A 24,451-nucleotide genomic window follows, 5' to 3' on the forward strand; every position below is an offset into this window, starting at 1 on the left:
GTTTGAGAGAAAGCACTGGAGACTTCTAAGGTGGCCAGCAATGAGTCCAGACCTGAATCGCATAGAACACCTGTGGAGAGATCTAAAAATGGCAGATTGGAGAAGGCACCCTTCAAATATCAGGGACCTGGAGTAGTTTGCCAAAGAAGAATGGTCTAAAATTCCAGCAGAGCATTGTAAGAAACTCATTGATGGTTACCGGAAGGGGTTGGTCGCAGTTATTTTGGCTAAAGGTTGTGCAACCAAGTATTAGGCTGAGGGTGCCAATACTTTTGTCCGGCCCATTTTTGGAGTTCTGTGTGAAATGATCAATGCTTTGCTTTTTGCTTCATTTTCTTTTGCGTTTTTTCATTTAAGACAAATTAAATGTAGATAATAATACCAAGGAAGAAACTGAATATTATCTGACAGAATTGCAGGGGTGTCAATACTTTTGGCCATGACTGTATAACAGCGTCCTAGAAAAGAATATCTGTAAATACATGCTGTTTAAGAAATGGACAACTATGGATCCGTCGTTATGTAACATAGGAGGATGTGGAGAACCACACAAATACGACATCCAGATCCGCATTGTAAGCAAAATTCTCTTTATTGAAAAACATGGACAGAGCAAGAGAAGTGGGGGAAATAAAGTGCAACAGTGCTGAAAGACGCGCCTGACCCGACAAATCTGACACCGAACACTATCAATAGAAATAACTGTAAATACACAATAATTGTGGAGATAAGTAATAAGTGCCCCCTTAGACTGATTTACAATACTCACAGCATATGCATACTCATTGACATAAGGTAACCGTAATGTAAGCTCCGAAAGGTTAAATTCGCTTGCATCCGATACAACCATGGGACTAACCCTTGTTATGTGTCTATTATAATTCAATAGCACCTCTAAATAGGGCAACAATGTATTATATTTATACTGCACAGGGTTTGGGAATAGAGAGGTAATTATCACCAATCTCAGTCCTAGCTGACATAATATCGGTTGCCCGCCCACCTGTCTGCACCAGTGCCCGCACAGGTAACCTTGGGGATGTTTCCTCAGAGCCACCGGACTACTACCACTAATATCCCACATCATCCCGTCAGCCAGAGCCACCGGATTACTCCCCCTAATATCCCAAATCATCCCGTCAGCCACAGCCACCGGACTACTACCACTAATATCCCACATCATCCCGTCAGCCAGAGACACCGGACTACTACCCCTAATATCCCACATCATCCCGTCAGCCTGGGGTCAGAACCAGAGCGCTGATTGGAACGGTCCTAACTTCCATACCAGGGATCCCTTTAAGAGAGGCCTAGTGTCAGAACCAGAGCGCTGAGTGGATTTGTCCTGACTTCCATAACAATGATCCCTTTAATAGAAGCCTGGGGTGAGAATCAGAGCTCTGAGGGATTTACCCTGACTTCTATACCAATGATCCCTTTAAGAGGGAAGATGTGCCTATGGGGTGAAAGATGTGTGATGGGGATATGGGCACGGGAGAGGGGATTCATTTCTGTCATGTGCTCTCTGCTCCTTCAGGGGGGCAGACAATGGCTGGGAGCTTATGTTCCCAGGGATGCTAGATTTCTCCCACCATGTCAGTGTCTGCTGAGGTGTTGTCAAGTGGGAAAACTTGCTCATAGCAACCAATCACAGCTCAGTTTCTTTTGAACAGCTCTGGTGAAATTAAAGATGCTTTGTGATTGGTTGGTGATACACACATACATACATACATACATACATTCATTTTTATAGATAGAGATGATATACTTGTGTCTTCATCTGGAATGTCTGGGAGTTCTTTTTCCTGTTATTCAGTTGCAGTGTAAATCATATGTGAAGTATCAGGTTTCCTTGAGATTGACCACATAACTTTGGTTGCTCCACAGTCCTGCCCGGTTTCTGGATACATGTAAATGCTGACTAAATGACCATTTGTAGTTGGGCTGATTTGTGGCTTTGCAGCAGTTGTTCACACAAAATCATTTTGTATAGGGGAATCGAGCAGCATGTTTTGCAGTACATACGACGACAAGAACATGCCAGGTCCCCAAGAGCAAATGATGCTGTCGCTGTCCTTTACTTTGGAAAGTGAGTGAGTAGTCACAATGGGGACCCTTATTTTTAGGTGACAATTTACTGATTAGTGGGATCTGCACTAATTGGCAGAACTGGAAATTTTTATCCTCAACACTTTTATCCCCTTTGGACAATGTTCACACCTGGAGATTTTGCTGCTTTTTCTCTGCAGAAAAGCTGTGTTTTATACAATACAACAAGCAAAAGCTAGGAGATTCCATATATCTCATGCACAAGCTAGTTTTTTTTCTTAGATTAGCTGAATTTAGAGCACTGCAGTGTTTTTGAAATCTGTAGCATGTCACTTGTTTCAGCGTTTTTGCTTGCTGTGTTTTTTTTCACCCACAGAAAGCAATGACAAAAAAAAAAAAACTAAAAAAAACATTACACATACCCTGCAACAAATAGGCTTGCAGCGTGTCAAACTTCGATTTTGCTGCGTTTTTGGTGATTAAAACTGACTTTAATAAATCTGATCTGAGGACAAATCACACGTGTAATCCACACCAAAAAAACACAGTGGGAAAAAGTCTCAAAAGAACCTCAGCAAATAGCTGCATTTTATACACAGCGTTTTTACTGCTAAGAGTAGTAATGAGCGAGTATATTTGTTGCTTGGGTGTCCTCCAAGTATTTTGGTGTGCTCGGAGATATAGTTTTCGTCGTCTCCTCTGTATGATTTGCAACTGCTAGACAGCCTGAATACATGTGAGGAATGCCTGTTTGTTAGGGAATTCCCACATGTATTCAGCCTGTCTACAAGTCGCAAATCATGCAGCTGAGACAACGAAAACTAAATCTCCGAGCACGCCAAAATACTCTGAGATCACCCGAGCATGCAACTCGCCCATCACTATCTAAGGCTGGTTTCACACTTGCGTTTTTTGCGCAAAAAAAGCATGCGTTTTTTTCCCCTATTCTTTACATGGGTGCGCATACACATGCGTTTGTACGCGCATGCCTTTTTTTGTAGTGTGTGCTCGGGCGCACAAAATGCACTCTGTTGCATTTTTTGTGCGTCCGACTTGCCCCCAAAAAACGCATGCGCACGCAATGCGGTTTTTTTTTTCACCCAACCACCCATTATAGTCTATGGGTGTGCTGACGTGCGCATGTTAATGAGCAAAAAAATGCATGCAAAACCGCAAAAAAACGCATGATGCGTTTTTTATGTGCGTTTGCACTACGCACGGTGCGCAGTGCAAAGAAACGCAAGTGTGAAAGTAGCTTTAGAGGTTAAGTTCTCTCTCCAGAAAAAAAGCTGCAATAACGCCATAGCTTTAGGAATTGGTTTAGCAGTTCAGATGTCCAAATGCCAATTTATTCTCTATGGGGCTATTGGAAAAAGCTGAGTGAAAAGCTCGCCGGCCCCATACGTAATGAATGGAGCAGCATTCGGGCACACGCAGAGCCGTTTCCTTTTAACGGAAATAAGTTTCCTATTTTTTCCGCTCAGTGCAGGTCTCAAAGGTCAGACCCCTACCGATCAGCAAGTTAGCACCTATGGATAGATGATATAACTTGTTTTCACTGGACCACCCCTAAAAAGGGAATCTGTCAGTAGGTCTTTGCTACCTCATGTGAGAGCAGCCCGATGTAGGCAAAGAGACCCTGAATCCAACGATGCATCACTTAGCTTACTGGGTGCAGCAGTTGTGACACAATCAGCGTGTTTAGATTTAGCAATACAGCAGAGCTGAGGAAGCAAACTCCTCCCACACCAGGCTCACTGAAGGGGGCATATCGGACAAGCTATTGTGCATTATCACTATACGGAAAAGAAAAATAAACTTTTGCACTATTTTCTATATTCGTTTCTAATGTATGTTATATATCTGTTTTATTATTTTTAGGGTTGACTTCTTTATTCCCGGGGTTCCTAAAGTTGGAGGCTTTTCTATTTGTTCAAGTCCTGGGCTTCTGGAAAGAGAAGGGGTTCTGGAGCTTGCTGTGAAATACAACCTACATCCTCCTGCTCACTGGATTCATGCACAGGTACAGTGTAGTGCAGTATACTTGCAGCCTAATATAAGTATACAAGTAGATTATATGCAGAAAATGACTGTTTACTTCTGCTATTCTACCATTGTTGCAAGGCAAAAACCTTTTGTGGCCACAAGAATCCACTCTTAAGAGAAAATAGTAACAACTAGTGATAATTGAACGTGCCCAGATAAGGTGTTATCTGAGCATGCTCGGGTGCTAACCGAGCGACTTCGACGTGTTTGAAAACTATGTTCGAGACCCCGTGGCTGCATGTCTGTTTAACAGCCATAATACATGCAGGGAATGTGTTTTGTTAGGTAATTCCTGCCTGTGTTGCGGTTGTTGAACAGCCATGAGATATGCAGGCGTTGGGGCTCGAACATCATTTTTTTGAGTACGTCTAAGTGACTCGTTATCACCCGAGCATGCTGAGATAACTCCTTTTCCGAGCTTGTTAGCTCATCACAATGTCATTCTGGGAGCCGGAGTTCATGAAATAAACATTAAGGGCAGTATATCTTTTTAGATGTTAAAGAGAATCTGTCACCCCATTTTTGACTATCAACTGCCGTCACCGCCATCAGGGGCTTATCTACAGCATTCTGTAATGCCGTAGATAAGCCCTCGATGTAACCTGAAAGATAAGAAAAAAGAGTTAAGGTACTGTCACACTTAGCGATGCACCAGCGATCCCGACCAGTGATATGACCCGGTCAGGATCGCTGGTACATCGCTAAGTGGTCGCTAGTGAGCAGCCACACAGGCAGATCTCACCAGCGACATCGCAGAGGATGGGGGTCGCTACTTACCTGTCACACTAGGCAATCCTGACGTCCTCCCGCCCGGCTCCACACTCGTCGCTCATCTCTCCACAGGAAGCGCCGCAGGAAGCTGAAGACGAGAAACGGTCCTGGACGTTCTCGCGTGATCAGCAATAACCAGCGGGGGAGCGGTCGGAGGTAAGTATCACACACAGCGATATCGCTAACAATATCGCTATAACGTCACAAGTTATTGCGATATTGCTAGCGATATCGCTTAGTGTGACAGGCCCTTTATATTATACTCACCCAGGGGCAGTCCCGGGTCCGATTTTGGTCCGATTGGAGTCGCGGTCCGGTGCCTCCTATCTTGTAGCGATGACGACCTCTTCTTTCCTGCCCGTCACGGCACCTGCTCTGCCCTGTTGAGTAGGGTTTACTTTTGGATGAAAACTTACAGTTTTGTGAATTACAGTTGCCTTAACTTATATTTATTTCTGCGGTGTGTGTTTGGTAACTGCATAAAATATCTCTTGTCAATTTCTTGAATATGTTTCTTTACTCGTGACCAAATGATAGTATATCTGGATGGCATTATATTCAGATGACCTGTAGTTAAGTGTTCAATTCCACTGCAGCCCCATCTTATGCGAAATGAAGAATTGCACAATTCTCATAGAAATCAACTAGGCTGTCCCTGTAATGCATACCAGTGTTCCCCAACTTTGGTCCTCAAGAGCCACCAACATGTCTTGTTTTCAGGATTTCCTTAGTATTGCCCCGGTGATAATTGCATTGCCTCCACATGCAATAATTCCATCACCTGTGCAGTTCTAAGGAAATCCTGGCAACATGACATGTTGGTGGCTCTTGAGGACTAGAGTTGGGGAACACTGGATAGACATTCTGGGCCCTACAGAGAAGGGAATGCTTTGGATTTCTCAAACAAGGACTTGAGAGGAATTTATTAAAACAGTGTATTGTGTGCATTTGTATTTGGTGGTTAGTCTACTTGACAATGAACTGCTTTCTATGTAAAGCAAAAGCTCTTATAGCAGGAGAATGATGACAGGAGAATGACAGCAGATAGAAAAAGCAAGTCCATTGCAAACTTGCTGCTTTTCATGCTGTGTGACTAACAAAAGTATTTAATAACAGGAGACTATCCCTTTAAGATATAGTGGCTAACACCTATAAACAATGGGTATTTATTGCACTGTATATAAGCTGTATGATAGCAATATTGTGTATTCAGCGAATCCTAAAATTCTAACCATGCTGCCATGTGCAAAGATGTCATTTATTTTCACTATTTCTCTTTAGATGAAACTTTCTTTTTTGTGTGATACTTGGCTCCTTCCACTAGATATTCAGTAATGCATATTAATAAACAGCCTTGTTTTGTGTGGTGGAGCAGGCAAACCGCACAGTAGCAAAACTCAGAATAGCATGGAACCAGCATGGCCATGCCAACGAACTGCTTTGCCAAGTGTTTACTGCCGCCACGCCAATTCTTCTTATTACAGGGTACAGATTGTGTATCTCTGCAATTTATCTTGCATTTAATATCTCAAGCACTGATCAGTGGAGGGAAAGAAAACAAGAAATTTGTATAAAAATGAGTTCTGTCAACTACATATGGCACATTTATTTCTCTGTGCCTGTGTAAGTGCTTATTCCGTGTGCATTCATCTAATACACAACTGGGGATTTCTTTTACCCTGATAGTTTTTATTGATCACTAATCAGATGAGTGCACACATTACGCACCCCACCCCCTTTACCAATCTGTGTATCCACTAATTGCATAATTTGTTGACTTTTTATTGTCATTATGTGCATTTAAGTTTGTGGGTTTTTTTTTGCTTTGCTTAATTTGTATTCATTATTATGGCTTTTCTTCTGTATCACAGTGTTCTCTCGGCTCAGAAGTGGCTCTACGAGTGGGGGGAGAGTTTTTCTTTGATCCTCAAGCATCTGACTCTCCTGTGGATCTGGTCTTAATAGCTGGTGGAGTAGGAATCAATCCCCTGTTTTCAATACTCTTACATGTTGCTGACCTTCACAAGGCCCTAGAGACAACGGGTAAAGGCTTCCAAATGGGGAGTGTAAGACTCTATTATTGTGCCAAGAACACCAGTGAGTTACTATTCAAGGTAATTTCTATTGATAAACTTCCTAGCACATTTTGTGGTCGATGAAGGAAAAAAAAAATATGTAAAAGCATCATTTGCAGTCAAGGCTAAGTATCCTAGATGACCCTCTGACTTAGTAAAATAAGCTTTTAGGTTGCTTATACAAGAGTAATATTTAATCTGTCTCCATTTTGTTCTTTTGAAATAATAATCTTTTGAGGAAAAAAAAAAGAGAAAATCGCCTTAATACTCAAGATAGTTTTTATTTTTGTAATCAAAACCTATGAACAACGAAACCTAAGGAGAAAGGTTTTTACCCTTAAAAGCTTTCAATCTAATAAACAAGAATGTGAAAGTGTCATGTGAAACATGGTGCTAATTTAGACTTTAGAGCCAAGGACTTTTCTTGGTATTTCGATTATAAAGAAAATTGCACAACATTTTCACCAGAAAGTGATTGTTAACACCTATCACAAAGCTATAAAGTGCAATGACCAAGGTGGGTCCCTGAAGAAAGGATGTAGTGGACATATATATGGCTAATTGGGTTGTGTACTGGTCTTTGTACAGGGAGCTCCCAACTTACGAGCATCAGACTTTCATACAACCCCTAGTTACAAATGTTGGATGTTAAAATAGAAAACCTAGCCTACTCGGCTCTGACCATTCTGGCCATGTAGTTCTCCTGCTGTTGCTGTGTCCTGGCCGGAACTCACTGAGCACCAGAGGTCGCTTCGTCACCACAACCTTATGACACACAGTAAGCTCCGGTATGGACTTGGCTATAAGTCTTAGCCTATAGTGCAGAGGTCAGCGATGTGGCACACCACACCAAAAGTGAAAGAACAGGATAGGACAGCAAGGTGAGTTTTAGTTTAAAAAAGCAAACAATACATCTCCAGCAACCACGCTGCTAGCCATCTGGCTCTCTACTTTGTCGCACGCTGCATTTCCAAGACTTCTGTTGGGTCTAACACCCAAAGGTCACTGCTCATAAGGTTGTGACGTTATGACGTGCCTACATTGAAAAGGCTGGATATGCAGTGCACCCAGCAATGTAAAGAAGATCACCGGACGGAGAGCAGTGGGGTGGCAGGAGAGGTGAGTATTGCTTAAAAAATACAATACCAAAGACTCACCTCTCCAGCAGCCTGATGCTTGTTGGTCTGGTCCTATTCTTTTTGTCATCGTGCACCCTTTCTCCAAGACTTCTGGCCACGACCACCTTATGACGTTACAGTAACCTCCGAGGCCTGTATGCTGCCATAAGCCCTTTTCTTTAGGAAGGGTTCTGGAGGTGCGGTGCACTCAACGACAGAAAAGGACCTTATGGCAGACTACAAGCTGTGGGATGGCTGGAGCAGTCATCAGTGAGGTAAGGTGTTTTTTTCCCAGCCCTGATACAACTTATGGTAAATACTTATCCAGATTATGAACAAAGCTACACAATATATCTAGTTTATAACCTGGGGACTGTTCGTATGTGGTTATGTCACATGGACTCTCCTGGACAAAGTGAGCTTTAAAGCAGTTTGATTTTGCAAGAGATGACCACACCTCAGAATCCTGGCTTCCTGCTTTCCAGGACCTGTGTGCTTATGATTGACAGTTCAAGCTGGTGGCTTATCACTTGTGGCCCGACCTGTGTGCTCTCCGATGCTGCCAGCTGAGGAATTTTTTTTGCAGCATGGTTGAAGTGTAGGGGAATTGAAGAGATTTTTGTAGCATCCCATGCCAAGGAGACCGGCCACCATTGATAGCCTGCAGAGGTGGTTGATAACTTAGAGCCAGTAACTCAAATAAAAATCCCTTAATTCTTTAGAATGTAGAAGATTTTTTTAACAGCAAATACATTTCAAAGTTGCTTGTTGATTCAAGCACTTAGCTATTCTCATTATTATAAAATTGATAAAATTGCTATTTAATGACAAATGGTCGGAACTGAAAGGAGCATGTCTGATGGTCCAGGGCAATGAGTTCCAGAGAGTGGCTGGCTGCAGCACAGTGCAAGTCCTGAAGACAGGAGGGAAAGGATATTGTAAGAGAGGGTAGAAGTTGTAGGTCATTTTGCTGAATGAAGAGTAAAAATGCGTTCATAAGATAGAGATCAGCAGACTTGATTGACGGTGCTGTGTTGTGGAGAGTCTTGTTGACAAGTCGGAGCATTTAAAATATAATTGTGGAATGTCAGATAGTGTTAAGTAGAAAATTCTATGGGACTGTATTGAGATTTTGGCAGTGTCATCATTAAGGTAAGGACAGGCATGAGGGAAAAATGATTTGAAGAATTCAAAATTTAGTAATGGATCAAATAAAAGAAAGGATAGATGTGTTCAGTCCAAGACATGGAGCCAATAAAATTTCTCTTCAAGTTGGTCATGTTACAGAAATGGTTGAAGGCAGAGAGGATAATAGATGAAGCAGAAGGAGCTCAGTTCCAGAAAGATTTTAGTTTGAGACATTGACAGTCGACATACACTCCCTAGTGTTTTAGGAAAGCAGAAGTATCCCTAGAGGCTTTTTTTTTTGCTTTTGTGTTATTGAACAATGTTAAGTAATGGGTACATTAATTTTCGTTGAGATCACGTATTAAAAAGTGCATCTGCTACAGTATATGCATCCAGTAGAAGGGTAGAGGAATAGCAGAGCATGTCTGACACCTTCCTCTGAGCGTCATCTTCTCTAAAGCAGAAGCACTTACCAGAGCAATGATGTGTATCTGTGCCCATCCCATCTCTGCCCAAGAGATAAAAAGAATTGCACTACTCTCCTTTTAGATAGTAAATTAGTTGAACAACAGCTTTTCGACTAATAAAAAGTGAAATTAACGATGCTTGTTAGTGCATAATCTAGCAGCTATACTTCCTATTAAAAAAATGATGAAAATCCTCAAATTGGCTCTGAGAGTAAATGTTAAGAGTTTTCCTCACTTTTGCCAGAAAAACTGAACATCAAAGCTACAAAAAGAGGACTAAAAATCCTCCAAAAACTCAAAAACAGCAGAAAAAAGGCAGCAATGTTTACCTGCCCAGGTCTCCAAACAAATGCACTATCCAGATGCAGTAGACTCATGTAGTTAAGATGACAGCAATACAGGTGCAAAAATAATACTGATGAGTATCATCGGTTACCCTTGAAATGGCCGATGAACTACTGTAACCTTACTGTTACTACTCGCAGCATGCAAACTTACTGCCAGGGCAATCGGGTAGAGTCAGGGCCAAGCTCCAAAATTGGCGCATCTAATGGGGGGGCCTGTTCTGGGGCAGCTGAGGGCTGGTGTTATTAGTCTGGGGAAGGGCCAATATCCATGACCCCCCACCGCCATGAATATCAGCCCACATCTGTCTGCTTAGCCTTTGCTGGTTATTAAAATATAAGGGGGACCCCACATCATTTTTTTTTAGGGGATCCCCCTTTTTTAATGACCAGGAAAGGCTAAACAGACAGCTGTGAGCTGATATTAATAGGCTGGAAAGATCCATGGATATTAGCTCCTCACCAGAATAAAAATACCAGCTCACAGCTGTCTGCTTTCTTTCAGCAAATCACTGATTACATGTATCACTAATATCTATCTACCTATCTATCTCTGTATAAAAAGGTTGTTTTATTAGTTAGAAAACTTGTTTGAAATTACAAAGAAAAAATGGAATCAAAAGCAGCTATAGATGTAAAATGTATACCTTTATTACATACAGTTGAAATTAGAAATTTACATTCACTACAGAGTGGGCTATTTATATGGATACACCTAAATAAAATGGGAATGGTTGGTGATAACTTCCTGTTTGTGGCACATTAATTTATGGGAGGGGGGAAACTTTTCAAGGTGGGTGGTGACCATGGTGACCATTTTGAAGTCGGCCATTTTGGATCCAACTTTATTTTTTCCAATGGGAAGAGGGTCATGTGACACATCAAAATTATTGAGAGTCATGTGACACAAGCAAAACAATGGTGTGCTTGGTTTTAATGTAACTTTATTCATGAGTTATTTACAAGTTTATGACCACTTATAAAATGTGTTCAAAGTACTGCCCATTGTGTTGGATTGTCAATGCGACCCTCTTCTCCCACTCTTGACACAGATACACTAGCATTTCTTCTGCAGTGTTGCTAAGGGGGTAAGATTCCTTGTAGGAATGCTCAGACCTGACACCCATAATGTGGTGGTGCACCATCTTGCTGGAAAAGCTCAGGGAGCGTGCCATCTTCAGGGCATAAAGAGGGCAACACATTATGTAGCAATTTCAGATATCCAGTGGCATTGAGGTTTCCATTGATGAAGAATGGCCCCACTGTCTTTGTACCCCATATACCACACCATACCAACAATTATGGGTGTCAGGTCCGAGCATTCCTACATGAAGTTTCCTGGAAAGTGGATTGGTCGTCGTGGGCCAGTTGAATGGCCACCAAGGTCTCCCGATCTGACCCCCTTAGACTTTTATCTTTGGGGTGATCTGAAGGCAATTGTCTATGCTGTGAAGATACGAGATGTGCAGCATCTGAAACAACGGATACTGGAAGACTGTGCTAGCATTTCTTCTGCGGTGTTGCTATCAGTGTGTCAAGAGTGAAAGAAGATGGTTGCATTGACAATCCAACACATTGGGCAGCATTTTGAACACATTTTATAAGTGGTCATAAACTTGTCAATGACTCATGAAAGAATAAATTTAAGTTAACCCCTTAATAATAATAATCTTTATATAACGCCAACATATTCCGCAGCGCTTTACAGTTTAACAGTTTCAAAACACAAGTCATAAGTAACAACGTTAACAATACAATAACTAGATGTGTATTTCCTGAAGGAAGTACAGATAGTGCTTTGAAATGGTGCCCGGGCTGCCCCTTTAAGAGAGACTTGCCTGCTGCCCCTGCAAGACTTTCAACTCCGGATCCGTTTTAACTGTGGGTGCCTCTCAGGGGCCACTTTGGCCTGTGGGCCCCCTCAGATTCTGATTTGGTGGGTGGGGCCCCTCAGGATCCGGTTCGGTGGCCCTGGCTCCTCAGGGCTTGAATTGGTGGACGGGATCCGTCATGGTCTAATTTGGTGGGTGGGGCCCCTCTGGGTCCGATTTGGTGGGTGGGGCCCCTCTGGGTCTGATTTGGTGGGCGGGGCCCCTCAGGGTCCGGTTTGGGGGGCCCCTCTGGGTCCGATTTGGTGGGCGGGGCCCCTCTGGGTCCAATTTGGTGGACGAGGCCACTCTGGGTCCGTTTGGTAGGCGGGGCCCCTCAGAGTCCGATTTGTTGGGCAGGGCCCCACAGAGTCCGATTTGGTGGGCGGGGCCCCACAGAGTCCGATTTGGTGGGCGGGGCCCCTCAGGGTCCGATTCTGTGGTTGGGGCCCCTCAGGGTCCGATTTTGTGGGTGGGACCCCTCAGGGTCCGATTTTGTGGCCGGGGCCCCTCAAGGTCCGATTCTGTGGTTGGGGCCCCTCAGGGTCCGATTTTGTGGCCGGGGCCCCTCAGGGTCCGATTTTGTGGGTGGGGCCCCTCAGGGTCCGATTCTGTGGTTGGGGCCCCTCAGGGTCCGATTTTGTGGGTGGGACCCTTCAGGGTCTGATTTTGTGGCCGGGGCCCCTCAGGGTCCGATTCTGTGGTTGGGGCCCCTCAGGGTCCGATTTTGTGGGTGGGGCCCCTTAGCGTCTGATTTTGTGGGCGGAGCCCCTCTGGGTCCAATTTGTTGGGTGGGGCCACTCTGGGTCTGATTTGGTGGGTGGGGCCCCTCTGGGTCCGATTTGGTGGGCGGGGCCCCTCAGGGTCCGATTTTGGTGGGCAGGGCTAAACATTACGCTACCTTTCGGGCTAGCCATGGCTCCCAGAGTGTTCACAAAGGTTATGGCAGTTGTCATGGCCACGCTGCATTCTCGAGGCATAGTCGTCTTGCCTTATCTGGACGACCTCTTGGTCAAGGGCCCGTCAATACGGGCATGCGAGGAAAAGATCAACATCACGCTAGATACTCTTGCCCGCTTGGGATGGTTGGCAATGCAAAGAAGTCATCCCTTGTGCCAGCTCAGAGGATCTCCTTCCTAGGAATGATCTTCGACACTTGCCGAGGGTTGGTAATTCTCCCTCAGGAAAAGGCGCTAGCTCTCCGGCAGGGTGTCCGGACACTTCGCCAACCAGTCCCTCATACCATTCGATCCGGGATGAGGATTCTAGGGAAAATGGTAGCAGCAATGGAAGCGTTACCTGTCGCCCAGTTCCACCTTCGCCCCTGCAGCACGCCCTCTTGTCAGCCTGGGACAAGAATCCTTTCACGCTCGATCGGCGGTGCCTACTGTCCTCTCAAGTCAGGCAGTCGCTCGGATGGTGGATAACCAGTTCCTCTCTGGCCCAGGGGAAACCTTTCCCCCCAGATCATTGGCTGGTAATAACAACCGACGCCAGCCTCCTCGGTGGGGGGAACGGTGTTTCGCCACCACACAGCCCTGGGACGGTGGTCGCCACAGGAGGCATGCCTCCCGATCAACTTATTGGAGATACGAGCAATTCGGCTGGCGCTGCAGAAGTTTCTTCACTTTCAATCGGACAACACCACGGCGGTGGCTTACATAAATAATCAAGGGGGCACCCGCAGCAGAGCAACCAGAGGGGGAGCTTGTTCTTCAGCGGGCCGAAGCAAACCACTCGGTGATTTCGGCACTCCACATCCCGGGGCGTGGAAAATTGGGCGGCAGACTTTCTCAGCCGGCAGGGTCTTGCATCCGGAGAGTGGTCTCTACATCTCAAAGTTTTTCAGCAGATTTGTCAACTGTGGGAAGCTCCGCATGTGGACCTGAGGGCTTCCAGAGTGAATGCCAAGGTGCCCACATACGTCGCATAGGCCAGGGACCCGCAGGCATTCGCGGTGGATTCTGTCAGGGACCCAGTTTCGCCTCCCAAATCTATTTCCCCCAATGCCACTACTTCCGAGAGTCATCAAAAAGATCAAGACTGAAGGGGTGCCGGCGATCCGGCTGGCCCCGTCGAGAGTGGGACGCAGATCTAATGCAGCTGCTCGCCAACGTTCCTTGGCGCCTGCCAGAGCACCCAGATCTACTGTCTCAAGGGCCGATTTGCCACCCGAACTCGGGGACCATGTGTTTGACAGCATGGCCGTTGATTCTTGGATTCTAACCCAGGCAGGGTTCGGGAGCGAGGTGGTCGCTACAATGATTGGCACCCAGAAGCCTGCTTCAGCACGAATTTACCACCACACCTAGAAGGTGTTCTTTGCTTGGTGTTGACACCGCGGTGTTTCCCTGCTGGGATTCTCGATCCCCCAACATCTTGGCTTTTCTCCAGTGGGGCTTAGAGAGCCCAGATAGCTCAGTCGGTAGAGCATTAGACTTGGGCTTTGCCCCAGGTTCCCTCAGGAGACAAATATCGGCCTTATCTGTCCTGTTCCAGCGCAGAATTGCTACTAATTTGCATGTGGAGACTTTTCATTCAGGGAGTCTCCCACTTGGTACCTCCCCTAGAAGGCGCCTATGGACGCCTGGGATCTTAACAGGGTCCTAAGTGTTCTGCAGGAAGCTCCATTTGAAGCGCTTCAGAATATCTCTTTGAGGTACCTTACCTGGGAAGTGGTGTTCCTAGTGGCCATCACTTCCATCAGGCGGGTTTCAGAGCTGGCGGCCCTGTCCTGCCGAGCTCCGTTCCTCACTTTCCATAGTAATAAGGTGGTCCTCAGACCAGCCCCTCCTTTTCGGCCGAAAGTCGTGTCCTCTTTTCACATTAATGAAGATGTTGTTTTGCCTTCATTTTGTCCAGCACCGGTGCACCATGTGGAAAAGGCTCTTCACATGGTAGACCAGGTATAAGCCCTCCGGAGGTACGTGTCGCGGACGGCACCCTTTCATCAGACGGACACGCTGTTCGTGCTCCCCGAAGGGCGCAGAAAGGGACTCGCTGCCTCAAAATCGACCATAGCCAGATGGATTCGTTGAACGATTCAGGAGTCCTACCGCGTTAGAGGCACGCCGATTCCAGCAGGGATCGCAGCACACTCTACCCAGGCAGGGGGCGCCTTTTGGGCGCTTCGGCACCAGGCATTGACGGAACAGGTTTGCAAGGCAGCAACCTGGTCCATGGAGCCTGCACACATTTGCCAAACATTATAATATCCATGCTCAGGCCTCGGCGGATGCGAGCCTGGGTAGAATGATTCTCCAAGCAGCGGTGGCGTACTTGTTAAACAAGAGGTGCATGTAGCTTGGATCGGTGAGTCAATCTCCCACCCAGGGACTGCTTTAGGACGTCCCACAGTATCTGTGTCCCCCAATGAGGCGAAGGAGAAACATGGATTTTTGTGAGTACTCACCGTAAAATCCTTTTCTCCGAGACGCTCATTGGGGGACACAGCACCCACCCTTTTAGCCAGTTGGCTCTGTTTCTGTTTGGTTAATACGTATTTATTTATGTGATATGAGGGTGGTCTTTTTCTAGACATGTTGTACCTGTATTAAGGCTGATTTTGTTGTCCTCCTACTGCTTTGGCACCAAACTGAGTTCCGCCCGCAATAGGGGCGAGGGTGTATACGACGGAGGAGGAGCTAACCTCTTTTTTTCACTTAGTGTCAGCCTCCAAGCGGCAGAAGCATACACCCACAGTATCTGTGTCCCCCAACGAGTGTCTCGGAGAAAAGGATTTTACGGTGAGTACTCACAAAAATCCATGTTTCAGCATCCTATAACCTGTATGTTCATATTAATAGTTTAGATAGGTCAAACAAATGTGGTGACAGATTCCCTTTATATGGTGAGAAAAAACAAGCAGATAGTAAACATTAAGAATCTATAAGCTTACACTTTTCGGGTTTACAACCGCTATGAATAATGTTTACTAACCCAAAACGCTTATGGATCCTTAATATTTTTTAACTTGTTTTTTTTCTCAGCATGTTTTTAATTTCACAGTAAAAATTGTTTTAACATTTTAAAATGCTAGAGCCCAGTCCTCATTGATAGAGATGAGTGAATATGTTCAGATTTGGTTCTGAATACAATCGGCATCGATTATTGTTTTTGCAATATTCGTCGAACACAGCCGAACGTCATTAGAGTCAATGGGAGTAGAAATTACTGAATGTGTTCGGACCCGAACATAAAACATACATTCTGCACGAATAGTGTTCGAATGTGGCCCGAAGATGTCAAAATCAGATTCGGGGCCAAAATCTGAACAAATTCGCTCATCTCTGCTCATGGACCTTCTCTTCCATAATGTACAAATCCCTTTTGCTTTTTCACCTAATAATAATAGAGGGAATCCATATTTATTATACACTGTGAATTCCTACTAAATCAATCCACACAGTTTGATAACCTTTTGTTACTGAACGCTCGTAAAGTAAGGATAACTATTTTGCCCCATACCGTAGTTCTGTGTTTGTGATTTTTGTAATGTTGAGCATTTGAACAAATAACTCTGTGTCTGAAATAGAATTCAAAATCACATAAAGCAGCATTTCCAAGTCAGCCATTTATTTCCCATATTTAGAACAGTGCATTTAAGTCGGTAAACAATGGCCTGCCAGTGACTATTATCGACTAAAGCTCAGCCTGGCTGCTTGCTTCATTGTGAGTGTAAGTACTGCCCAGTGGGATAGGGAGAGGCAATGCCTGGAATAAATGGTGTGAACAAAAGCCTACAAACTGTTTTCTGCAGCTCATTTGTTGCCTACATTCAATTTGAGTGGAAATGGTTTTGCCTCTGCCACCTTCACAGCGGCACACGAGAGGAAATCAGCAGCCATAATGCTTTCAAAATGCAAATGTTCCCTTTACGAATAGTACTCGGAAAGGTAAATTAAGTGCGGCGTGCTACAATTTAGCCCTTTTTTTTTTTTTTTTTTTTTTTTTCCCAGACCACATTACATTCGACACAACTAGTCTGTAGTAAAACCAACACGTACATATGTGTCTGTACTGTACAGCAAATAGGGACTAATTCCATTTTTTTCCATGTAAACACTTTGCCCACATTCCAGCTGTGCTCTTATGTTCTGGAGCTTTTGTTTGTTTTCTTTTTCTTCTCTTTTTTTTTTTTTCTTCATGTTTGTATACGTTCTTAAAGGAACTATCCGTTTCGAAGCTTATGTAATATTAATTTAATATTATTGATCAGTACAAAACTAAAGGGTCTTTTCCACCCGTGTCTGTGTTTATAAATACTTGAATTCCTTATGAAATTAAAAAATAATCTAGAGCATCTTTTCTTAAACATCTGCATTGTACTTTTCTTCTTTTATTCCTCCTAGAAATATATGAATAAATTGTCAAATAGAGGTTCCTATTTCTTTTATCAAAATGGGTAATTTGCTAAGTAGTTTCGTATTACATACCAGTACATGCAAACTTCCTCTCAATGGTGTTATTATTAAATTCACTTGTATTAAGGCTTCTTCACACATTGCGTTTCTGCCAAGAAAAACACAGCTTTTTACTGTGCCAGGAAAAGGCAATGAGATTTCTGTAGTCTCATTCACACATTGCATTTTTCATTGTAGTTTCAAATTTGCAGCATGTCTAAATTCTTTCCGCATTCTTTTTTTTTTTTCCAGCTTTTTCCCCCATTCAAGTGAATGGGGTAAGCGCTCTGAAAAAGCCAAGCATTTTGCTGAGTGTTTTTACTGCCTAGAGACATGTTTTTGGTGTAAAAATATCTGCTTCAAATGCTTAAAGGGAACCTGTCAGCTGTTTTAGCCGCTATAAGATGCAGTCACCGCCTTTCAGGGCTTATCTACAGCATTATATTATAATGCTGTAGCATCGCGCTCCTGCGCAGGCGTACTGATCTGCCCTGTTGAGGGCAGAGCAAAGTATTGCAGAGCGCAGGCGCTGAGACTCTGACCTTTCCTGGCGCCTGCGCAATGCAGTACTTTACTCTGCTCTCAACCGGGCAGATAAGTACGCCTGTGCAGGAGCGCAATGCCAGGGAGCGATGAAGCAATCGGGAAGGCAGCATCGCAAAAAGATGGGAGGAGCCGGACCCGGTCCTGCAACACCCATCGGACCAGACCGCCCCCATCCCAGGTGAGTATAATAAAACTTATTTTTCAGGTCGGACCAGGGGCTTATCTGCACCATTATAGAATGCTGTAGATAAGCCCTGAAAGGCAGTGACTGCATCTTATAGCGGCCAAAACAGCTGACAGTTCCCTTTAGCATGTCCATAATACCCCTAGTGTTGATGCATGCCAGTAATAGAATGTAAGGCCGCAGGTAAACCCTACTGCATGCAGAAAGCTTTGTACTATATTCTCTTAGGTTCATGAACTGTCAGTTTTCTGTATGTGTGTAATGCAATTTGGATGAGTACTATATTTAAAAACGGTATTAAAATGGCACTCATTTGTCCTCTAGGAGCCTTAATATATTTTTCTCCTTGGTCTCGTTGCCTCCATAATTCATTTCTTTGTTTATGATTTGCTTTTCTTTTTTTTTTTTTTTTTTTTTTTTTTCTTGCAGAAAAACATTCTTAATTTGATACACAGTTTTCCAGGAAAAATAACATGCAGCTTTCATGTGACGCAGCAGAGTTCAGAAGTCTGTACAGAACTTCAGCCGTTCATCACTGGTGAGCAAGTCCTTATGGCTGGACGTAGTTCAAGTATACGTCATGAATTGTTGGAACACAATATTCAGGAATGCAGGGGCCACTTAAAGTTTTATGAAATGTTGAGAAATAATGATTAGTTTAGTTTGTGTTTGACTAATTCTGATTATTTTTAGCTTGAAGTGCAGTGAAAGTATTTCTTTTAACCCCGACGAGACATGTATTTTTAGAAAGTCCGTGTATAATCCATTTAACAAGATGTTAAAGCTTGTAGCTTGTCACAAAATAAAGATCTTATTCATTTAGGTATTTGTCATAGCAAAAGTTGGATGTAAATGTATATATTTTTAATCTAACCAGGACTGTATCGGATTATGAAAAAAATAACCTTTAGGAGTCTCAATTGTTATGAAATTTTTGATGGCAGTAGCGCACAGTAGACTTTTTGGTCCATCACCATTGTAATGGGAGCATAGGTTACATGCTAACAAATGGCATCACATACAGCTCTGGCAAAAATTAAGAGACCACTGCACAGTTTTATAAAAATCAGCCTCTCTACATGTCTGACAGCCATTCCATTCCTTTGTCAGTTGAATTCCAACCAGAGTACACCTCATTCTACTTAATGTGCTTCTGATTAGGTGATCACCTGAACCAAATCTTATTTAATGAAGGAAAGTATAACAAACCCTGCTGTGGTGTTCACAATCCTCTTGTAATAGGATAAGCTGGATGGCAAAACAAGTGCTAGTAATATCCCAGAAGTAATAGGAATGAAAAAAATTACTTTTAACCATGCCAAAGGAGTTGAAAAGAAAAGTATTGAGTGAGGAAAAAGGCTCAATTCTGGTTTTACTAGCAGAGGGGCACAGTGAGCGTCATATTGCCTTCATCCTTAAAAATTCTAAGACTGCTGTCCATTACAACAAGGTCAAGCAGCAGACATTGGGGACAACAAAGCTACAGGCCGGCAGAGGGCGAAAATGACTCTCCACTGACCGGGATGACCGTCATCTTATTTGAATGTCACTCAGCAACCGCAGGATGACATCAAGTGACCTACAAAAGGAATGGCAAATGGCAGCTGGGGTGAAGTGCACGGCAAGAACTGTTCGTAACAGGCTTCTAGAGGCAGGGCTTATTTGAATGTCACTCAGCAACCGCAGGATGACATCAAGTGACCTACAAAAGGAATGGCAAATGGCAGCTGGGGTGAAGTGCACGGCAAGAACTGTTCGTAACAGGCTTCTAGAGGCAGGGCTCAAGTCATGTAAAGCTAGAAAAAGCCTTTTATCAATGAGAAGCAAAGGAGAGCTAGGCTGAAGTTTGCCAAAGAACATAAGGATTGGACCATAGAGGACTGGAGTAAGGTAATCTTCTCTGATTAGTCTAATTTTCAGCTTTGCCCAACACCTGGTCGTCTAATGGTTATATGGAGACCTGGAGAGGCGTACAAGCTACAGTGTCTAGTACCCACTGTGAAATTTGGTGGAGGATCGGTGATGATCTGGGGATGCTTCAGCAAGGCTGTAATTGGGCAGGTTAATCTTTGTGAAGGACGTATGAATCAAGCCGCATACAAGGTTATCCTGGAAAAAGTTGATTCCTTCTGCTCAGACAATGTTCCCCAACTCTGAGGACTGTTTTTTTCCAGCAGGACAATATGCCATGCCACACAGCTAGGTCATTCAATATGTGGATGAAGGATCACCACATCAAATCCCTATCATCGCCAGCCCAATCTCCAGACCTGAACCCCATTGAAATCCTCTGGAATGTAATCAATAGGAAGATGGATAGTCACAAACCGTCAAAGAACTACTACTTAAATTTTTGTCCCAGGTGTGGCATAAGGTCACCCAAAAGCAGTTTAAAAGACTGTTGGCAAGCATGCCAAGATGCATGAAAGCTGTTTTTAAAAATCACGGTTATTCCACAAAATATTGATTTCAGAACTCTTCCTTAGTTAAAACATTAATATTGTTTTTAAATGATTATGAACTTGTTTTCTTAGCATTATTTGAGGTCTGCAAGCACTGCATTTTTTTATTTTGACCATTTCTCATTTTTTGAAAATAAATACAAAATTTAGTGCTTGGAAATTCGAAGACATGTTATCAGTAGTTTATAGAATAAAAAAGCAATTTATATTTTACTCAAAAATATACCTATAAAGAGAAAAATCAGACAAACTGAAAATTTTGCAGTGGTCTCTTAATTTTTGTCAGAGCTGTATATAGCGCACAATCTAAACCTAAATAAAGTACAGGTAATTGGTCGCTTCAAAGTCCATCATGCAAATGCACAAAAAACTATTTCACTCTTGCCCCAATTTCATAACAAGCCGATTAAGGCCGGGGTCACACTGCGTTCAGGCAGTCCGTTAGACGGACTGCGTTACACCGCGGCAAAACGCAGTCCGTTAACGCTGCTATTGGCCCCCATTGTCGGGCACATCGAGACGCATGCCGTAAAGCGGCATGCGTTCGCGATGTGCCGTCATTCAGTGACGGAGCCTCGGACGCGGGCTGCAGCGTCTGAGGCTCCATCACCGCTAGTACAGATGAATCATCTGCGCTAGCGGGTATAGCATAACGCATGCTATTCAGTTAATGCAGCCCGTCAACGCTATGCGTTGAACGGGATGGGTTAACGTAATGTGAACCTGGCCTAACCTCCATTAGACGTAAGAAGAAACGGGAACTCGTATAAAATCCACACAAACACAGGCAACATATGACCACCATGCCAAATTTATTCTTGGTTATTTAATTTACTCACTCATATAGTTACATTAATTTCAGACATTATAATCACTGTCCCCACTGGGGCTCACCATCTAGGTTCCCTAGCAGTACGTCATTAGAATGTGGGAGGAAACTGACCCAATCACTGGGTAACATATAAACTTCTTGCAGATGTCCTTTTGAGGGGGAACTTACAACCCCATGCTGCATGGCTGCAGTACTAACCACTGAGCCAACATGCTGCCAATAGTATAGAATGGGATAATGTTGTGTGCTGTAATATCTTGTTCTCCTTGTAAATATATATTTCATTTAAAGCTAAAAATGCTACAAACACACTTGAATGTTGTATTCGTTCTGAAGGTAAGAATAGTATGGCTTATGGCCTTATAGGCACGTACAATCCTCCATACAATCTCTTCATTGTATTCAGCCATGAAATTGCAACAACAGACACCTAAGGAGCCCTACTGTTCTTTTGAGGGTCTCCATTGACATACAGTTTTGTTTTTTTCCGTGAGCTTATATATTTCCAAGTGAAAAAAACACCATATGACAGAAGACAAATTCCCTTTGCTTCCACGGTATGGAGCCACATGAACTGCTTAACTCCTTAGTGATGGAGCTTATTTTCACCTTCAGGCCCAGGCCAAATTTTTTAAACCTGACAACTGTCACTTTATGTAGTAATAACTCCGGAACACTTCCAACGGATCCCATTGATTCTGAGACAGTTTTTTCGTGACATATTGTACTTCATGTTAGTGGTAAATTTTGGTCGATATCATTTGCGTATGTTTATGAAAATATCAAAAATGTAACCAAAAAAATTTAACATTTTGCAATTTTCAAATTTTAAATTTGTATTCCCTTAAATCAGATTGTTATGCCACACAAAATAGTTTATAAGTAACATTTCCCACATGTCTACATCAGCACAATTTTTTGAAACATATTTTTTTTTTTGTTAGGAAGTTGGGAGGGGGTCAGAGTTGATCAGCAACATTTACAAAACCATTTCTTTTAGGGACCACCTCGAATTTGAAGTGACTTTGAGGGGCCTATATGACAGAAAATAACCAAAAGTGACACCATTCTAAAAACTGCACCCCTCCAGGTGCTCAAAACCACATTCAACAAGTTTATTAACCCTTTAGGTGTTTCACAGAAATTAATGGAATGTGGAAGGAAAAAATGATTTATTTATTTTTTTTTCACAAAAATTTAGCTTTAGCCACAATTTTTTTCCGTTCACAATGAAACCAGGAGAAAATGGACCTCAAAATTTGTTGTGCAATTTATCCTGAATACGCTGATATATGTGGGGAAAAGCTACTGTTTGGGCACACAGCCATAAGTGTGGGAAGCAGCACTGTTTGAGTTTTTGGACGGAAAAATGTCTGAATGTCTGGAATTGATAGCAGACACCTTGTCGCATTTGGAGAGCCCCGGATGTGCCTAAACAGTGGAAACCCCCCAACACTAATTGTCATATCGTCGCCTCTTTTTTTTTTTTTTTTTTTTTTTTTTTGAATTTTTTAAAAAAGCCTTAACCCCCAACATCAACCCTAGCGACAAAGAATGAAAGAAATTAAAATTATAAAATAAAAAAAATATAATCTGACTAAGGGGATGGTGGGGGTGACATACTAATTATTGGCTTCTGATCACTTTGATAGACCCTATCACAGTGATCAAAATGATCCAATAGGAATAATCCCTGCTGGGCCGACCAGCAGATCTCGGTGGGCACACTCCACATGTGCACGCCGGGGGATGGCGGAGGTACCAGGGGGGAGGGGCTTGGGGACCTCACTTCTCTCTCCTCTGTGTATATCCTGTCAGAAGAGAGAGAAATGTTTTTAATAGCTGGCACACTTTTTTTCTTTTTTTTAACTATATCGCCGCTATTCATTGAATAATGACGATCACGTGATCGGGAACTGGAAAAACCGAGCCTGATTGTGTTCTCCAGGGTCTCGGCAACCCCCATAGATTTTCCAGTGCTGGGTTGCGCAATAACTTTATTCCTGTTCGCTTTTTTAACCCCTTATTGACAGGGCCATTTTTTTTTTTTTTTAATTCTGACCAATGTCACTTTATGTGGTGATAACTCTGGAATGCTTCAACAAACCCCAGTAATTTTGAGACTGTTTTTTCACGGCACATAATAATTTATGATAATGGTAAATTTAGGTTCATATGTTTTGTGTTTATTTATAAAAAATATCAGATATTTGACAGAAATGTAAAAAAATTGCAATTTTCACACTTTGAATGATTATCCCTTTAATCCAGATAGTCATACCGTAGAAAAACATTAATAAATAACATTTCCCGCATGTCTACATTACATCAGTACCATTTTTAAAACGCTAATTTATTTTGTTAGCCTATCCAGGTTTGAAGTGACTTTGGGGGTCTTATATATTGGAAAACTCCAAACGTGATACCATTTTAAAAACAGCACCCCCTGGCATATTGAAAAGTGCTATCAGGCAGTTTATTAACCCTTCAGGTGATTTTCAGGAATTAAGGCAAAGTGGTATAGCAGGAATGAAAAAGTGTTTGTTTACCACCTAAATGTCACTAACTTCTGAACTGACCGCTAGAGCCGGCAGACTCTAAGGCCGCTATTTGGCCATGAACTGCTATGGCAAACATCAGGACCACACAGTCATGATCTCGGTGTGTCAGTTATATTAAAGCAGAAGCCCCCACAATCTATTAACCATTTAAACAGATATGGACGGTGCCAACACTGATCGTTGGTGATACAGCAAGTTGTCAGCTGTAGTGTACAGCCGACAGCTGCTGGATTTTCACCTGTATGTATATGATATTCTCTTATATCTCAGGTCAGTAAAAAGACGTATTGGCTGTCATTAAGGGGTTAACACTGCAATGAGGGAATATGGCCACTTAGCGGCCGCCGTTTTAATGTGTATTGGTTAAAGCAACGCTCCAGCGTTACTGGTTTTCATCGCAGGAGTGACACTTTAAGGGCACATGCTCACTTGCTAGAGACTCGCACAAAGACCTGGCACTGCCGCCGGCACTGGTACCGGGGCGTGAGGCTACATATATTTCCATGCAGCGTCACGCTCCGGTCCCAGTGCCGGTGGCAGTGCCAGGATTTCATGCAACAGACTCGCAAGAAAATTGTGCGAGTCTCTCGCAAGTGAG

The 24,451-nt window shown here is 43.3% G+C and overlaps 1 protein-coding gene across 5 annotated transcripts in view; it reads left to right on the plus strand.

Annotated features, from left to right (window-relative positions):
* Nucleotides 1–24,451, plus strand: part of OXNAD1 (oxidoreductase NAD binding domain containing 1) — a 119,131-nt gene that overhangs the window by 67,682 nt on the left and 26,998 nt on the right. For 4 of the 5 annotated variants that reach the window (XM_073550725.1, XM_073550726.1, XM_073550729.1 and 1 more), the window contains 4 exons: nt 1,994–2,089; nt 3,931–4,072; nt 6,738–6,980; nt 18,428–18,536. In XM_073550725.1, coding sequence (XP_073406826.1) covers nt 1,994–2,089; nt 3,931–4,072; nt 6,738–6,980; nt 18,428–18,536 — 590 coding nt within the window. The remainder of the gene's footprint in view (nt 1–1,993; nt 2,090–3,930; nt 4,073–6,737; nt 6,981–18,427; nt 18,537–24,451) is intronic. The other variant, XM_073550727.1, reaches the window with a different exon arrangement.

Source organism: Dendrobates tinctorius, unplaced genomic scaffold, assembly GCF_039654945.1.
Source record: "Dendrobates tinctorius isolate UK_male_01 unplaced genomic scaffold, ASM3965494v1 ptg000167l, whole genome shotgun sequence".
NCBI lineage: Eukaryota > Metazoa > Chordata > Amphibia > Anura > Dendrobatidae > Dendrobates > Dendrobates tinctorius.